At 50.1% G+C, this 16779-nt stretch overlaps 1 protein-coding gene across 6 annotated transcripts in view; it reads right to left on the bottom strand.

Moving 5' to 3' along the window:
- Positions 1 to 16164, bottom strand: part of LOC105485219 (ArfGAP with dual PH domains 2) — a 53101-nt gene extending 36937 nt beyond the window's left edge. For 2 of the 6 annotated variants that reach the window (XM_071082686.1, XM_071082689.1), the window contains exons 1-5: positions 16005 to 16162; positions 15045 to 15175; positions 11098 to 11189; positions 5725 to 5804; positions 3379 to 3491 (exon numbers count right to left, since the gene is read on the bottom strand). In XM_071082686.1, the coding sequence (XP_070938787.1) occupies positions 3379 to 3491; positions 5725 to 5804; positions 11098 to 11189; positions 15045 to 15175; positions 16005 to 16098 (510 nt within the window). In that variant the 5' untranslated portion in view covers positions 16099 to 16162. Of the gene's footprint in view, positions 1 to 3378; positions 3492 to 5724; positions 5805 to 11097; positions 11190 to 15044; positions 15176 to 16004 lie in introns of all 6 variants that reach the window. The other 4 variants (XM_071082684.1, XM_071082685.1, XM_071082688.1 and 1 more) reach the window with 3 other exon arrangements.
- Positions 16165 to 16779: the final 615 nt, after the last annotated feature.

Below are 16779 nucleotides of genomic sequence, written 5' to 3'. Positions count from 1 at the left end.
TCTAACCATCCTGGTCAGATCCACCACTCTTCTTCATGTTGGGTTATTGCAACAGCTTCCTGACTAATTTCTCTGCCTCCACTCTGGCCTCCTTCCTTCCTACTCACCCTAGCAACAGCCAGCATGCTGCTTTTAAAAAGCTTAAGTCAGGCTGGGTGCAGTGGCTCATGCCTGTAATCCTAGCATTTTGGGAGGCTGAGGCAGGCAGATCACATGAGGTCAGGAGTTCTAAATCAGCCTGGTAAACATGGTGAAACTCTGTCTCTACTAAAAATACAAAAATTAGCCAGGTGTGGTGGTGCACACCTGTAGTCCCAGCTACTGGGGAGGTTGAGGCAGGAGAATCGCTTGAACCCAGGAGGCGGAGGTCACAGTGAGCAGAGATCACACCATTGCACTCCAATCTGAGCGACAGAGTGAAATCCCATCTCAAAAAATAAATAAATAGGCCAGGCGCGGCGGCTCACGCCTGTAATCCCAGCACTTTGGGAGGGTAAGGCGGGTGGATCACGAGGTCAAGAATTCAAGACCAGCCTGGCCAAGATGGTGGAACCCTGTGTACTAAAAATACAAAAACTAGCTTGGCATAGTGGCAGGCGCCTGTAATCCCAGCTACTCGAGAGGCTGAGGCAAAGAATTGCTTGAACCCGGGAGGCACAGGTTGCAGTGAGCCGAGATCGCGCCACTGCACTCTGCACTAGGCGACAAAGCGAGACTCCATCTCAAATCAATCAGTCAATCAAAAGCTTAAGTCAAATAATATCACTTCTCAGCTCAAAATCCTCCAATTGTTTCCCATCTCACTCAGTAAAATCCAAAAGCCCAAATTTTTGCAAATCATACATGTGTAAGTGACTTGTATCTAGAATATATGAAGAACTATTACAATTTAATAATAAAGAGGCAAATAACCTAATTAAAATATGGGGAAAGGATCTGTGTTGGCTAGGATGGTCTCGATCTCTTGACCTCGTGATCCGCCCACTTCGGACTCCAAAAGTGCTGGAATTACAGGCGTGAGCCACCGTGCCCGACCAATATGGGGAAAGGATCTGAATAGACATTTCTTTTTTTTTTTTTTTTTGAGACGGAGTCTCGCTCTGTCGCCCAGGCTGGAGTGCAGTGGCCGGATCTCAGCTCACTGCAAGCTCCGCCTCCCGGGTTCACGCCATTCTCCTGCCTCAGCCTCCCGAGTAGCTGGGACTACAGGCGCCTGCCACCTCGCCCGGCTAGTTTTTTGTATTTTTTAGTAGAGACGGGGTTTCACCGTGTTAGCCAGGATGGTCTCGATCTCCTGACCTCATGATCCGCCCGTCTCGGCCTCCCAAAGTGCTGGGATTACAGGCTTGAGCCACCGCGCCCGGCCCTGAATAGACATTTCTACAAATAAGATATACAAATGGCCAATAAGCACATTAAAAAGATGCTCAACATCATTTGCCATGTGGGAAACACCAATCAAAACCACAGTGAGATACGACTTCATACCAACAAAGATGGCTATAATAAAAAAAAACAGACAGGGGCCTGGTGCAGCAGCTCACATCTATAATCCTAGTACTTTGGGAGGCTGAGGCGGAGGATTGCTTGAAGCCAGGAGTTTGAGAACAGCCTAGGCAACAAGGCAAAACCCTATCTCTACAAAAATAAATAAGTAAATAAAAATTAGCTGGGTGGAGTGGTATGCATCTGCAATCCCAGTGCTTTGAGAGCCCAGAGCAGGAGGAGAGCTTGAGGCCAATAATTTAAGGTTGCAGTGAGCTATGATTGCACCACTGCACTCCAGCCTGGCCAACAGAGGAAGACCCTGTCTCTAAAAAAATAAATAAAATAAAATAATAAAATAAAATAAAATGAAAAAAACCAGATTAGGCAAATCCATAGAGACAGAAAGCAGGTTGTTGGTTGCCTAGGGCTAGTGGTGGGGTGAGGCAAGGGATTACAGCTAAGGGATAAGGGGTTTAAAGTTTTTAACTGAATTGTGGTGATAGTTGTACTACTCTGTGAATATACTAAAAGTCAATTGACTGCATACTTTAAATGGGTGAATTATATGGTATGTGAATTATATCTCAATAAACTGTTACCAAAAGAAATCCCGTCTTGCTGTGACCTACAAGGCCCTCCACCATGTGACTTCATCTCCCTCCACCCTTTTCCTTGCTCACTCTGCACAAGTTACTCTGCCCTCCTTGATGCCCTATACCCAACAAACACACTTCTAGCTCAGGGCAGGGGCTGCAGCTTATGGTTAGGTAGTTTGTGCACTGTGTAAAAAGCTCCTAGCTGGCTGGTCACTGCAAACCAGGCTTCTGATTTTTGAGACTGGGCCCCAGGGGCTGCACCCTCTTACAGGGATCATCTTTCTCAAATCGGTGCAAAGGTGTAGGTGTTTGACCATACCTGTGCTCAGGGCTTCTGCACACACTGTTGCTCCCACTTCTACTCCTCCCCCACATAGCCATGTCACTCAATGCTCACATTTGTTCAGTTATCTGTTCAAATGTCACCAGAGAGGCCTTCCGTGATCACTCTGCTGCAGCACTCCCTAACTCCCTGACACACTCTCATTGTTCTCTATCTTCTCACTCTCTGCTTTTTTACCTTTTTTTTTTTTTTCTTTTTGAGACAGGGTGTCACTCTGTCACCCAAGCTAGAGTACAGTGGCACAGCCCCAGCTCAATGCAGCCTCGACTTCCCATGCTCAAGCAATTCTCCCACCTCAGACTCCCTAGTAGCTGGGACTACAGGCATGCGCCACCATGCAAAAGGGCATGTGCTTGACCCAGCTAATGTTTGTATTTTTTGTAGAGATGGGGTTTCACCATGTTGCCCAGGCTGATCTCAAACTCCTGAACTCAAGCAATCCCCCTGCCTCAACTTCTTCCTAAAGTGCTGGGATTACAGGTGTGAGCTACTGTGCGCAGCCGCTTCTATTTTACTTTATAAAACTATTGCCTCCTGGTGTATTATATATTGATGTGTTGATTGTGGAGTTCTTTCCTTTCACTAGACTGAAAGCTCCCTGCGAACGAGAGTTTTGTTTAGTTCCCTGCTGTATCCTCAGTGCCTAGAATAATGTCTAGCACACAGTAGATACTCAATAAATGTTTCTTAAGTGAATGAATAAATGAAGCAAAACCAAGTGGTCATCAAAGGCTTAAACATGGACCTGTCTAAGCCGATTCTAGGTGGACAGAAATTGTGATTTTTAGTGGGCTGGTTTACTGTATAACCAAGGAAAAGTAGCCAAATGTTGTGCCTAACTCTCAGGGGCTGAGATTATCTACAAGAAAAGGCACCACTGATTAGAATGTAGACCTTAGTTGAGTGAGAGTGCTCAGGAAGGCACCTGCTCTCGTTGGTCTGGCATCTTACCCCTTCTTTTGTGTAGTACTTCAGGAGGCCTTCTCTTGCCAGAAGTACAAACCTCCTTCTCAGAAACTGTGAGTTGTCCCTTCCTCGCTTCCACAGGAATCCTTCTCGGTTACCTTAAGCAGCAAGGATGACAAAGAGTGAACACATGTGACCTTAAGATGCACAAGCAGCTCAGGAATCTCTGAGGTTCTCAAGGGTGGAATGAGCCTTCCATCTGCTGCCAAAATATCTCCACTCAAACTTCCCTATTTCAGCTGCAGTACACGAGGATCCCATCTGGGGCCAATTTTGTGATGTCTTCTCACTTCAGGGGCACTTCCCACTGCCTAAAACCTTCCTTCCTTGACCTTCTGTGTATCAGGCTGTCTCATAAGAAGACCCTTAAGAAGGCAAAGTCCTGAGATACTGGACTGATTCTGAAAGACACCTAAATACATAATCAATACATATGGTCCTGCCCAACTTCTTGTTGACATCAACCTAATGAGACTTTAGAAATAAGGCCGGGCAGTGGCTCACGTCTGTAATCCCAGCACTTTGGGGGGCCGAGGCGGGTGGATCACGAAGTCAGGAGTTCAAGACCAGCCTGACCAACATGGTGAAACCCCGTCTCTACTAAAAATACAAAATTTAGCTGGGGATGGTGGCACATGCCTGTAATCCCAGCTACTCAGGAGACTGAGGCAGGAGAATCACTTGAACCTGGGAGGGGGAGATTGCAGTGAGCCAAGATTGCGCCACTGTACTCCAGTCTGGGTGCCAGAGTGAGACTCCATCTCGGGGGGAAAAAAAAAAAGAAAAGAAAGAAACAGTGAGTGCCCTCCAGGCATCTGCTGGTTTGAAGAATAATTTATGGGCTGGGTGCAATGGCTCACGCCTGTAATCTTGACACTTTGGGAGGCCAAGGCAGACAGATCATTTGAGGTTGGAGTTCGAGATCAGCCTGGCCAACATGGCAAAACCCTGTCTCTCCTAAAAATATAAAAATTAGCCAGGTGTGGTGGTGCATGCCTGTAATCCCAGCTACTCGGGAGACTGAGGCACGAGAATCACTTGAACCTGGGATGTGGAAGTTGCAGTGAGCCGAGATCATGCCACTGCACTCCAGCCTGGGTAACAGAGTGAGACTCTGACTCGATAAATAAATACATAATAAATAGAATCATTTGTGGTCCTGGTAGCCAGGAGAGCTGAGCACTGCCTTTGGCCCTCTAAGAATGGTTTTGTATACTTTACTGTCTGGGTCAGAGTCAGCTTGGACTCAGGACAGGAGGGGTGAAACTGCCACAGATCCAGGGCCACAGAAGAGGTTGTACCCTGCACAATGGTCGAAAGGGAGGCTGAATTTAAGCCCATGCTCCTCACCAAGCCTTGAGCTGCACATGGAACAAAGTTCACCAGGAGCAGGGACATCTTTTCCTAATTGGTTTATCCAGTGGAGGAGTCTTCCTGCAATTTATATTAAGAGTCTGACGCTGGGCGCGGTGGCTCACACCTGTAATCCCAGAACTTTGGGAGGCTGAGGTGGGCAGATCATGAGGTCAGGAGTTCAAGACCAGCCTGGCCAACATGGTGAAACCCCGTCTCTACTAAAAATACAAAAACTAGCCAAGCATGATGCTGTAATCCCAGCTACTCAGGAGGTTGAGGCAGGAGAATCGCTTGAATCCGGGAGGCAGAGGCTGCAGTGAGCTGAGATCATGCCACTGCACTCCACCCTGGGCAACAAGAGCATGACTCCATCTCAAAAAAAAAAAGAAAGAAAGAAAGAAAAGAAAAAGAGTCTGGCTGGGCACAGTGGCTCACGCCTGTAATCTCAGCACTTTGGGAGGCCAAAGTGGGGGGATCACTTGAGTTCAGGAGTTCAAGACCAGCTTAGGCAACATGGTGAAACCCCATCTCTACCAAAAAAAAAAAAAAAAATACCCACAATAATTTGCCAGGTATGGTGGCATGTGCCTGTAGACCCAGCTAGTTGGGAGGCTGAGATGGGAGGATCATGTGAGCCTGGGAGACTGAAGCTGCAGTGAGCTGTGATCGTGCCACTGCACTCCAAGCTGGACAACAGAGTAAGACCCTGTCTCAAAAAAAAAAAAAAGAGTCTGTACACACTTGTGACCCTGCAAAGACCTGAGACAAATATGCTTCTCTGCTACTCAGAGCATAAAGCCCCATGAGCTGATGTGTTGTTATTTCAAAGTCAGAAGAACCCACACTTTGGCCTCTGCGGCCAGAGTGAGAACAGCAGGCATCTCTTGGATGGATCCTGCTCCTAATATTGAGGCACTTTGTCTTTCTAGAGCTCATTAAAACATAGATTTCAAAAGATGATGGAAATAACTTTACCTGGGAGTGAGATGGTTTCCCCGTCAGCCATAAATTCCCGTCTCTCATACTTAGCTCGAATCCATTGTTCCTTTAAGACCCTAAAAAGAGAGAGCCTGTGGTCAGCTGCGTTTGATGCATTCTCTTTTTTTTTTTTTTTTTGAGACAGGGTCTCACTCTGTTGCCCAGGCTGGAGTGCAGTGGTGTGATCATGGCTCACTGTAGCCTAGACCTCCTAGGCCCAGGCGATCCTCCCACCTCAGCCTCTTAAGTAGCTGGGAACACAAGCATGCACCACCACACCCGGCTAATTTTTAAATTTTTGTAGAGATGGGGGTCTCCCTATATTGCCTAAGCTGGTCTTGTACTCCAGGGCTCAAGCGATCCTCCTGCCTCAGCCTCCCAAAGTGCTGGGATTACCATCATGCCTGGACTGATGCATTCTTTTCCAAGACCTTGCAGTTGAGGGTGGGTACATCACAGCAGTGCCGCACTGCCTGCTCCAGCTACCTAGGATTCCTCAGTCTCCGTACTATTAATATTCGGGGTTGGAGAATTCCTTGTTGTGCTGTCCTGTGGGTTGCCCCATGCTCCATAGAATGTTTAGCAGCATTTCTGGCCTCCACCCGTTGGATGCCAGTAGGACCCCTCCCCAGCTGTGGTACCCAAAAATGTCTTCAGGCATTGCCAAATGTCCTCTGGGGGAATTATTTCTCCCAGTGGGCTATTTGAGAACCACTGAGCTGTTCCAACCCCAGTGTCAGCTCTCTAGGTCAATGAAACAGATACTGGCTCCCCTGGACCATCGACACCGCCTGCTCCCGCTGCATGTTCATGAGCTTCGGCAGGAGAGTCCAGGAGCCTCTTCCTGTGCCTGCCCATGAAGTCTGGGCAGGCTACACTGGACAGAGCAGTCATCTTAGGATCTGACCACCTGCGACCTGGTCTCACTCTATCATTTATCCACCATGTGACCATGAGCAAGTTACCTAACTCCTCTGAATTTGGGGAATGGGCCACTATTGTTATACTCACTTAGCCCTCCGGGTTGTTGAGAGGTTTAAATGTATATAAAGGGCCTAGCACCTACTCAGCACATAGTAGGTGTTTAATGTGACCTCAATCAGAAATTGTCATCCACGAGTCCTGCAGAAAAATCATGCCGCCGAGAGTGGAGTTATGTTCATTGTTTGGTTCCCGCTCACTTTTTCCAGGGAAATGTTCCAAGGTGTATATGACCTTACCCCATAACCACAAGAATGACTAGAGCTGGGCATCTGGCCCAACCTGGTAGGTCAGAGCTCTTTGCTGCTCTGGGCTGTGTGGACCGACAGGGTCAAAAGTGAAGGAGACACTGATGGAGCTTTCTCCAGAGCCACGCTGGAAGGTATAGCCTGGCACCTGCTTGTGGCCTTGCTGCCAGCTGTGTGAAGGAAGCCTGGCTGAGAGAAGGAGGGAAGAGAGCCAGAGACAGTGTGAGAGACCTGAAGGTGTTTGAGCTCCTGGCTCGGTCCTTCCTGAGGCCAGCTCCACCACTGTCCTTCTGGTAGTCTCATCCCCAGAACCCATAAAATCATCTTTTTCTTATGCTGGTTTAAATTGGGTTTCTGGCCAGGTGCAGTGGCTCACACTTGTAATCCCAGCACTTTGGGAGGCCAAGGCAGGCAGATCACTTGAGGTCAGGAGTTCAAGACCAGCCTGGCCAACATAGTGAAACCCCGGCTCTACCAAAAATATAAAAATTAGCTGGGCATGGTGGCACGTGCCTGTAATCCCAGCTACTTGGGAAGCTGACACAGGAGAATCGCTTGAACCCACAAGGCAGAGGTTGCAGTAAGCTGAGACTGTGCTACTGCACTCCAGCCTGGGTGAAAGAGCAAGACTTTGTCTCAAAAATAAATAAATACAGCCGGGCGCGGTGGCTCACGCCTGTAATCCCAGCACTTTGGGAGGCCGAGGCGGGCGGATCACAAGGTCAGGAGATCGAGACCACGGTGAAACCCCGTCTCTACTAAAAATACAAAAAATTAGCCGGGCGCGGTGGCGGGCGCCTGTAGTCCCAGCTACTCAGGAGGCTGAGGCAGGAGAATGGCGTGAACCCGGGAGGTGGAGCTTGCAGTGAGCCGAGATTGCGCCACTGCACTCCAGCCTGGGGGACAGAGCAAGACTCCATCTCAAAAAAAAAAAAAAAATAAATAAATAAATAAATAAATAAATAAATACATAAATAAATAAAGTTTCTGATACTTATAATCAAGAGTCCAGGCTGGGCATGGTAACTCATGCCTGTAATCCCAGCACTTTGGGAGGCCAAGGCAGGCAGATGGCTTGAGCTCAGCTCAGGAGTTTGAGACCAGCCTGGGCAACATGATGAAACCTCATCTCTACAAAAATAAAAACAAACAAAAATACAAAAATTAACCGGGCGTGGTGGCATGCACCTGTAGTCCTGGCTACTTGGGTGGTTGAGGTGGGAGGAGCACTTGAGCCGAGGAGGTCGGGGCTGCAGTGAGCCATGATTGTGCCACTGAACTCCAGCCTGGGCAACAGAGTGAAACCTTGTCTCTATATAGGAAGAAAGAAAGAAAGAGAGAAAGAGAGAAAGAGAAAGAAAGCGAGAGAGTCCTTCCTAGTGCACAGCCCACAGATCATTGAGGAGAATCACCTGGCCCACCATGAGGGTGGAAACCTGGACACCAGAGCAGAGCTGAGAGAAGGAATGGAGACCAAGGGCCACCCATCTTGGTCCTGGAGGTGGCCATTAGTACTCAGATAAAAAGGGTTAAAGTGCAGGGCTGCTGCTGGAGTCATGGCGAGTAATGTCTGTGTAGTGCCGGCAGGAAGCCTAGCACAGAGCAGGTGTTTACTGAGCGGTTGGAGCAAAGGGCAGAGTGGCAGCAGCGAGCCAAGATGAGACAGGCCCTCTCAAGTTGAACCAGCACACCCCAAAACTGGCCATGGACAGGTAGCATTCTGAAGCAGACACGGTGAAATGGATTCAAACCAGTGTGTCGGGTGGCATGTGAAAGGTTCTGTGTAAGTTATCTCATGTAATCTCTACAACTATGCTATGATGCAGGCATCATTGTCTACATTTCAGAGATGAGGATGTCGACAATCAGAGAGATTTGCTGACTTGCCCACGTCCTCACAGCTGGGTCACAGTAGAGCTGGGAAACAAAACTGAGGTCTTCCAGGTAGAAAGCTGTTCTTCTCCAGCCACTCCAGAGTACGTTACTAGCTCTTAATTGTCTAAGCACTGAGAAATTACAAGACCACTAGGTATGGCTATATAGTCTGTGTGCTGCCCAAAAGCACCTTGCTGAGGCTCAGCAGCTGAAATGCAGCTGCTTTCTGTTTGCCAGACATACCCCCTATGAGGCTGGGTCAGCCTAAAGGGATTCCTTCTCCCCATTTACACAAGGCACTGTCTAGCAGCCCTGGTGGCGAGTCTAAGTCCCTGGGAAGGAGTCTCAGGCTCAGGCAGTCAGATCTGCAGAGGTCCAGGGCGACTAGGTACCAGTACCACACTAACCCTCACCTCCAGGGGACCTGAACCCTCTTGCTGCTTCAAAGTGCCCCTCTTATATTGAATTCTCCCAATGCCATGACACAGTCACCCAGGCCCTGGTGTCAGACAGGCTAGACCAGTTCTGCCTCCACAAACCTCAGGTTTTTTCATCTATAGCATAAGGATAATAGCAGTACTTGTAGGGTTGTTGAGAGAATTAAACAAACACATGCACATAAGCATTTTGCACAGGACCTAGTACTTAAGCAAAGCTCAATAATATTAGTAGCTTTTTTTTCTTTTGAGACAAAGTCTTACTCTGTTGCCCAAGCTAGAGGGCAGTGGAGTGATCTCTGCTCACTGCAACCTCCATCTCCCGAATTCAAGCGATTCTCCTGCCTTAGCCTCCCGAGTAGCTAGGACTATAGGCACACACCACCATGCCCAGTTAATTTTTTTATTTTTAGTAGAGACGGGGTTTCACTATGTTGGCCAGGCTGGTCTTGAACTCCCGGCCTCAAGCGATCCGCCTGCCTTGGCCTCCCAAAGTGCTGGGATTACAGGCGTGAGCCACCACACCTGGCCTTTTTTTTTTTTTTTTCCTGAGACAGAGTCTTGTTCTGTTGCCCAGGCTGGAGTGCAGTGGAGCGATCTTGGCTCAATGCACCCTCTGCCCCCGGGTTCAAACAATTCTCGTGCCTTAGCCTCCCAAGTAGCTGGGACTACAGGCATGAGCCACTGCATCCAGCCAGTAGCTACTTTTTTTTTTTTTTTTTTTTTTTTAATGCTAGGTCTCACTCTGTCACTCATACTAGAGGGCAGTGACACATGTGATCCTAGCTCACTGCAATCTGGGCTCAAGCAATCCCCCTACCTCAGTCTTCTTAGTAGCTCAGACTATAGGCACGTGCCACTATGCCCCGGCTAAGTTTATTTTATTTTATTTTTTGTAGAGACAGGGTCTTGTTATGTTGCTCAGGCTGGCATTGAACTCCTGTCTTCAAGCGATCCTCCCACCTCAGCCTCCCAAAGTGCTAGGATTACAGGCACTGGCCATTGTGCATGGCTATTATTCTTATTTTTTGGTTATTATTTAGGGATCTGCAGCTCAGGCAAGTTGTTCAGAGCCAACCCGAGCTGAGGTGGTAGAGCCCTGGACATATTTCTCACCTTTTTTTTTTTTTTTTTGAGACGGGGTCTCGCTGTGTTGCCCAGACTGGAGTGCAGTGGTGCTATCTCGGCTCACTGCAAGCTCTGCCTCCTGGGTTCACACTATTCTCCTGCCTCAGCCTCCCAGTAGCTGGGACTATGGGCGCCCGCCACCACACCCAGCTAAAATTTTTTTGTATTTTTAGTAGAGACAGGGTTTCACCATGTTAGCCAGGATGGTCTCTATCCCCTGACCTTGTGATCTGCCCACCTCGGCCTCCCAAAGTGCTGGGATTACAGGCTTGAGCCACCGTGCCTGACCAGCCCTAGACATATTTCTCTAAAGAAAGTAGCTGAAACACACTTGGTCTAGTAAGATATTAGTGTTTATCCCCTCTACCAAGTTAGCCACCATCTGTAAGCTATAAGAATGTCACCGGCAGAGATCATAGAGAAAAATCATAGAGATCATAGAGAAAAATCCTCCATTTAAGAGCTGTGGAAACTGAGACCCAGAGAAAGGAAGAGACACGCCCAAGCAATAGAGGCAGAAAGAGGCTTATATCAGTCTTCCTATGTGCTCTTTGTGATGGTATCCAGTGCTTTCCTGCATCTACCTGCGCACCAGGCCCATAGAAGAGACCACCACAGATGAAGACATCAAAGATGGAGAGGGGGAGGAGGTGGAACCAGGACAGCCCCCTCACCCAGTCCCTAAGGAATCACCCACTCACAGGCAGTCGTTGGCCTGGGGGATATAGTAGAAAGCTGGGACTCTGGCTTCGAACTTGGCCTTCACACGGAGGTTCCCATTGTGGGTCATAAACTGCAAGACAACAGCAACTTGAGGTAATATTAGACCTTGAAAAAACGTGAAATGAAACTATGAGGCTGCTGACTTAGGCTGAGTCAGAAGAAACTGCCTCCAAGAAGGAGATGTCCCACTGGGCTTGGTCATCCATACTGCCGGGAAGCCCCAGCCTGTAACAATCACGGGCAGATATAACCATGCCTCATATGGGCAGGACTCCACAGTGCTCACACATCAGCTCACTGGGTCCTCTCAGTCGTTTTCAAATCACTGTACCCATTTTACAGATGAGTCAACTGAGGCTCAGAGAGGTTCGGTTACTTGTTCAAGGAAACACAGCTATAAGTGGAGAACTGGGATTTGAACCCAGACCTGACTCCAAAGCTCACATTCTTCCTATCATGCCTTCCACAGATGGCTAGGACCCATAGCAGCCCTGAAAGTCTACAGGAGATAAATGTACCTGGAGGATGGAAGAAGTGGGTGCTGGGTTCACGGAGTGCATAGGTCAGGATGATTAGTAGGGCCCTTTGGCACCCAAGAGACCCAGAGGCTGATGCACCAAAAGTGACCCTGGCAGCAGTGGCATAGCTAGTATGAGGGCAGAAGTGGGAAGAAACACCAGGTGTTTAATTCACATGGCTTGGGCATCTCCTTTGCAGGAGAGGAGCATTGCTCCTCTTTTCCTCTGCAGGGGCTGCTAGGCTGTATCGCCAGCTTTGGATCCCAACAAAGCAGGATTCAAATCCTGACTGCCATTTATTTGATAAGTGACCCTGAGAATCTCACCTGTAAAAATGAAGAAAACGGCCAGGTAGAGTGGCTCACACCTGTAATCCCAGCACTGTGGGAGGCCAAGGCTGGGGATCACTTGAGGTCAGCAGTTTGAGACTAGCCTGACCAACATGGTGAAACCTTGTCTCTACTAAAAAATTACAAAAATTAGCCAGGACACAGAAGGGTGAGGCAGGATACTTGCTTGAACCTGGGAGGCAGAGGTTGCAATGAGCCAAAACTGTGGCACTGCCCTCAAGCCTAGGCATGTCGCTGCCCTCAAGCCGAGATTCTGTCTCAAATAAATAAATAAATTAGCCAGGTGTGGTGGTGCACACCTGTAATCCTAGCTATTTGGGAGGCTGAGGCACAAGAATTGCTTGAACCTGGGAGGAGGAGGTTGCAGTGAGCCAAGATCACACCACTGCACTCCAACCTGGGCAACAGAGTGAGTAAGACTCCATCTCAAAAAAAAAAAAGAAAAAAAGAAAAAAGAAAGAAAGAGAGAAAGAAAGAAAGAAAGAAAGAGAGAGAGAGAAAGAAAGAAAGAAAGAGAAAGAAAGAAAGAAAGAAAGAAAGAAAGAAAGAAAGAAAGAAAGAAAGAAAGAAAGAAAAAGAGAAGAAGAAGGAGGAGGAGGAGGAGGAGGAAGAAGAAGAAAATATAACAGGGAGTTGGGTGCTGTGGCTCACACCTGTAATCCCAGCACTTTGGGAGGCTGAGGCAGGTCGATCACCTCAGGTCAGGAGTTCGAGACCAGCCTGGTCAACATGGTGAAACCCCATCTCTACTAAAAATACAAAAAATTAGCTGGGCATGGTGGCAGGCGCCTGTAATCCCAGCTACTCAGGAGGCTGAGGCAGGAGAATCGCTTGAACCAAGGAGGTGGAGATTGCAGTGAGCTGAGATTGAGCCATGCACTGCACTCCAGCCTGGGTGACAGAGTGAGACGCCATCTCAAAAAACAAAACAAAACAAAACAAAACAAAATGCTGGGCGCGGTGGCTCACGCCTGTAATCCCAGCACTTTGGGAGGCCAAAGCAGGCGGATCACCTAAGGTCATGAGTTTGAGACCAGCCTGACCAACAGGGTGAAACCCTGTCTCTAGTAAAACTTCTACGAAAAATACAAAATTAGCCAAGCGTGGTGGTGCATGCCTATAATCCTAGCTACTCGGGAGACTGAGGCACAACAATCACTTGAACCCCAGAGGCAGAGGTTGCAGTGAGCCAAGATCGCACCATTGCACTCCAGCCTGGGCAACAAGAGTGAAATTCCGTCTCGAAAAAAAAAAAAAGAAAGAAAGAAAAAAGAAAATATAACATGGGAGTTATAAGGTGCAAATAAAATCCTTCAGGTTTATGTGCTGGTTTACTGGTTTCCAGCCTTTCTCCCACACTAGAATGTAAGCTCTGTATGGCCAGGGACCTTATCTTGTTCATTGTTCTCTCCCAAGACCCAGTACATAGTAAGGTCACACTAAAGCCGCCAGTCCAGTGCTGTCTAGCACAGTACCTGGCACAGAGTGGGCACTCAGTAAACGTCAGCCTGCTTCCCCAATAGTCCTGGAAACCCTCAGCCAGCCCGCACAGTGCAAAACTGCCTGCTCTCTGGAGGTTTTCTGACCAAAATGGAATTCCTATGCAGGGTGAGGGTATCTTCCATCCCCAGAGGGCAGAAGAGCAAAGTGGTCCTCTTTCTGCCTAGGGGGAAAGGAGGAGGACTTTAGACCACAAATCAGGTTATTTCCCTTCCCCCAGTGCAAGACTTCACTAATCATAACTTTTTTGTTTGTTTGTTTGTTTTGAGGCAGGGTCTCACTCTCACCCAGGCTGGAGTGCAGTGGTGCGATCCTGGCTCATTGCAGCCACACCCTTATAGGCTCAGGTGATGTTCCCACCCCAGCCTCCCAAGTATCTGGGATGACAGGCACATGCCACCACACCCAGCTAGTTTTTATATTTTTTGTAAAGACAAGGTTTCACCATGTTGCCCAGGCTGCCCTTGAACTTCTGGGCTCAAGCGATCAACCAGCCTCAGCCTCCAAAATGCTGGGATTATAGGTGTGAGCCACCACACTCGTCCAACAGCAACTGTTAACTGACTACTTTTTTTGTGTCTGGACTGAGCCTACAATCATCTTCACAGCAGTGTTGTGAAATTGGTGGTGGTGGCCAGGCGCAGTGGCTCATGCCTGTAATCCCAGCACTTTGGGAGGCCGAGGTGGGTGGATTACCCAAGGTCAGGAGTTCGAGACCAGCCTGACCAACATGGCAAAACCCCCATCTCTACTAAAAATTAATACAAAAATTAGCTGGGCGTGGTGGTGGGTGCCTGTAATCCCAGCTACTCAGGGGGCTGAGGCAGGAGAATTGCTTGAACCCCAGAGGCAGAGGTTGCATTGAGCCGAGATTGCGCCATTGCACTCCAGCCTGGGCGACAAGAGCAAAACTCTGTCTCAAAAAAAAAAAAAAAAAAAGGAAGAAAGAAAAAAAAGAGAAATGGTGGTATCCCTTGAATACAGATGTGGAAACTGAGGGTCCACAGCTAGGTCTAAGTGCCTAGCTCAGGGCCTCCCAGTTTATAGGTAAGCAAATGATGGCCAGGAGCAGTGGCTCAGGCCTGTAATCCCTGCACTTTGGGAGGCCGGGGTGGTGGATCACCTGAGGTCAGGAGTTCCAGACCAGCATGACCAACATGGTGAAACCTCGTCTCTACTAAATACAAAAAAATTAGCCGGGCGTGGTGGCACGCGCCTGTAATCCCAGCTGCTTGAGAAGCTGAGGCAGGAGAATTACTTGAACCCGGGAGGCGGCAGTTGCAGGCAGCCAAGATTGCTCCACTGCACTCCAGCCTGGACAACACAGCAAAACTCCGTCTCAAAAAAAAAAAAGAAAAAAAAAGTCAGCACATGATGGAGCCAGAATTTGAACTCAGGGCCTCTGTCTAAGCTGCCATCTTATAGGCTGTGTTTCCTCTGGCTAGATTTGCCCCTCTCTGGGTCTCAGTTTCCCCCTCTGTAGAACGGGAGCCCCCTGCCCATTGGCTCCACTCCAGCTCCGCAGTTCCACGGCTCTCCACGGGCATGCCTTTCTACCTCCACAATACTGTCGTCCCAGAAGTCAAGACGCACGGATTTAACTCTGCTGATGTCAGGGAAGTTACGGTGGACACCGCAGCAGTTGAGACAGATGAAGATCCCCAGCTTGTAAGAGGCCCAGTCGGGATCTGCAGGGGGAGAGGTAGGAGAGGAGCTGAGTGGAAAGCGCGGCGAAGAAACCAGGGCTGGGCTTGGGGCGCTGGGGCAGGCGGGTGCCCCTTCTCCCACCTAAGGCGAACTAAGCGGCCAGCCTGACACTTTCTGGTTAGACCACCGGCCGCTGCGCGGCGACCGGGGTGAAGATCCTGGAAGCAGTCCAGGGTGCGGGGAGAGAGTCTGAGGTGGCGCGACGTGGAAGTGACGGGACTCAGAGGGAACCGAGAGGAGGGCGCGGGGGGCACACCGCGGGACTCGGCGCGGAGCTGCAGGTTGGGAGGCTGAGTCAGGGGGCCCTCGGCGTCAGCGGGGTGGGGCGCTGGGGAGTCCTTCGGGGGGCGTCCGGGAGCGGGCAGGGGGTACAGGACGATAGGGGGCCTGGGCCCGACCTCTAGCTCTAGCTGGCATGTCTGAGTCTGAGGGCTGGGGGCGCGCCTGGGAGCGCAGACACGGCGAGCCCGGACCCAGGTGGTCGGGTGCCTGGCCAGGGAAGAGAGCGGGACCAGCAGGGCTCCCGGCTGCCGGCTGTAGTGTCGGGGTCCAAGCACGTGGGAAGATCCGCGTCTGGTCCCGCAAGGGGAGCCGAGCCTGGGCTCGGAGGGGCCGGGGCCGGGTGCGGAGAAGGCCCTCGGGGCTCGGGTGAGAGGTTCACGATGTGGGTGGGAGGGGTCCGGGCCCGCAGGTCCCACGTCTGGGTCCAGCGGGGGCCGAGGGCGGGACCCGGTGGTGCGGAGGGGAGGAGTCGGGTGGGCCAGGGGTCCGGCCGGGGGTCTCGCGCTTCCCGCGCTGCCGCGCCCTTACCTGCCGCCCCGCAGTCGGCGCAGTACGCGTTGCCTGTGTCCGGCGCCCGCAGCAGCTCCAGCAGCCGCTTCTTGTTGGGCTCGCGGTCGCCCATGGCCGGCCCGGCGGGCTCAGCGGGGCTCAGCCCATGGCCCGTGCGCTCGGCCCGGCAGGTGGAGAGGGACCCGGTCGCAGCGCCTCAGCCAGGTCCGGGAGGCCGCCAGCCCCGCCCCGCCCCGCCCCGTCAGGACTGTCCGCCCCTCCCTCGGCGGGTCCAGTCCGGCCCCGAGCTCCGCCGACGCGCGGGGAGGGACAGGAGCACGCAACTTGGAGTCTAACACACTGGCCCGAGATCAAATCGTGGCTTGTCACTTGGTAGCTGCGAGACTGTGCACAACCTATTCAACCTCTCTGGGTCTCAGTTTCCACGTCTAGGAAAGAGGAACAAGGGCATATGTCTGCATCTCAGCGCTTCTTGGAAACCAGAATCTAACTTCTGTTAAAACGTTCTGTTAATGTAAGATCTTACATCTATTTGGAGACGTATTTATATGCAAATGCAACCTCCTCAGGAAGCCCTCTGTGATACCCAGCCTGGAGTAATCTCTCTAGCCTCTGGGCCTCCAAGAATACTGTTGTAGTATCTGTCAATTTCTTTTGGCTCTGAGCACTTTCTATCTACCTTGCATCACGGTTATTTATATACTTGTGTTAATTCCACTCTCTGAACCCAGACACATACACATGCCTACACCAGGGAGTTTGACGTCCGCAGTTTTATGTCTGTATTCCATAT

The sequence above is a fragment of the Macaca nemestrina genome, chromosome 17 (genome assembly GCF_043159975.1).
Source record: "Macaca nemestrina isolate mMacNem1 chromosome 17, mMacNem.hap1, whole genome shotgun sequence".
Classification (NCBI taxonomy): Eukaryota; Metazoa; Chordata; class Mammalia; order Primates; family Cercopithecidae; genus Macaca; species Macaca nemestrina.
Note: the sequence above shows the minus strand (reverse complement) of the source record. Positions and strands in the feature narration are given on the sequence as shown.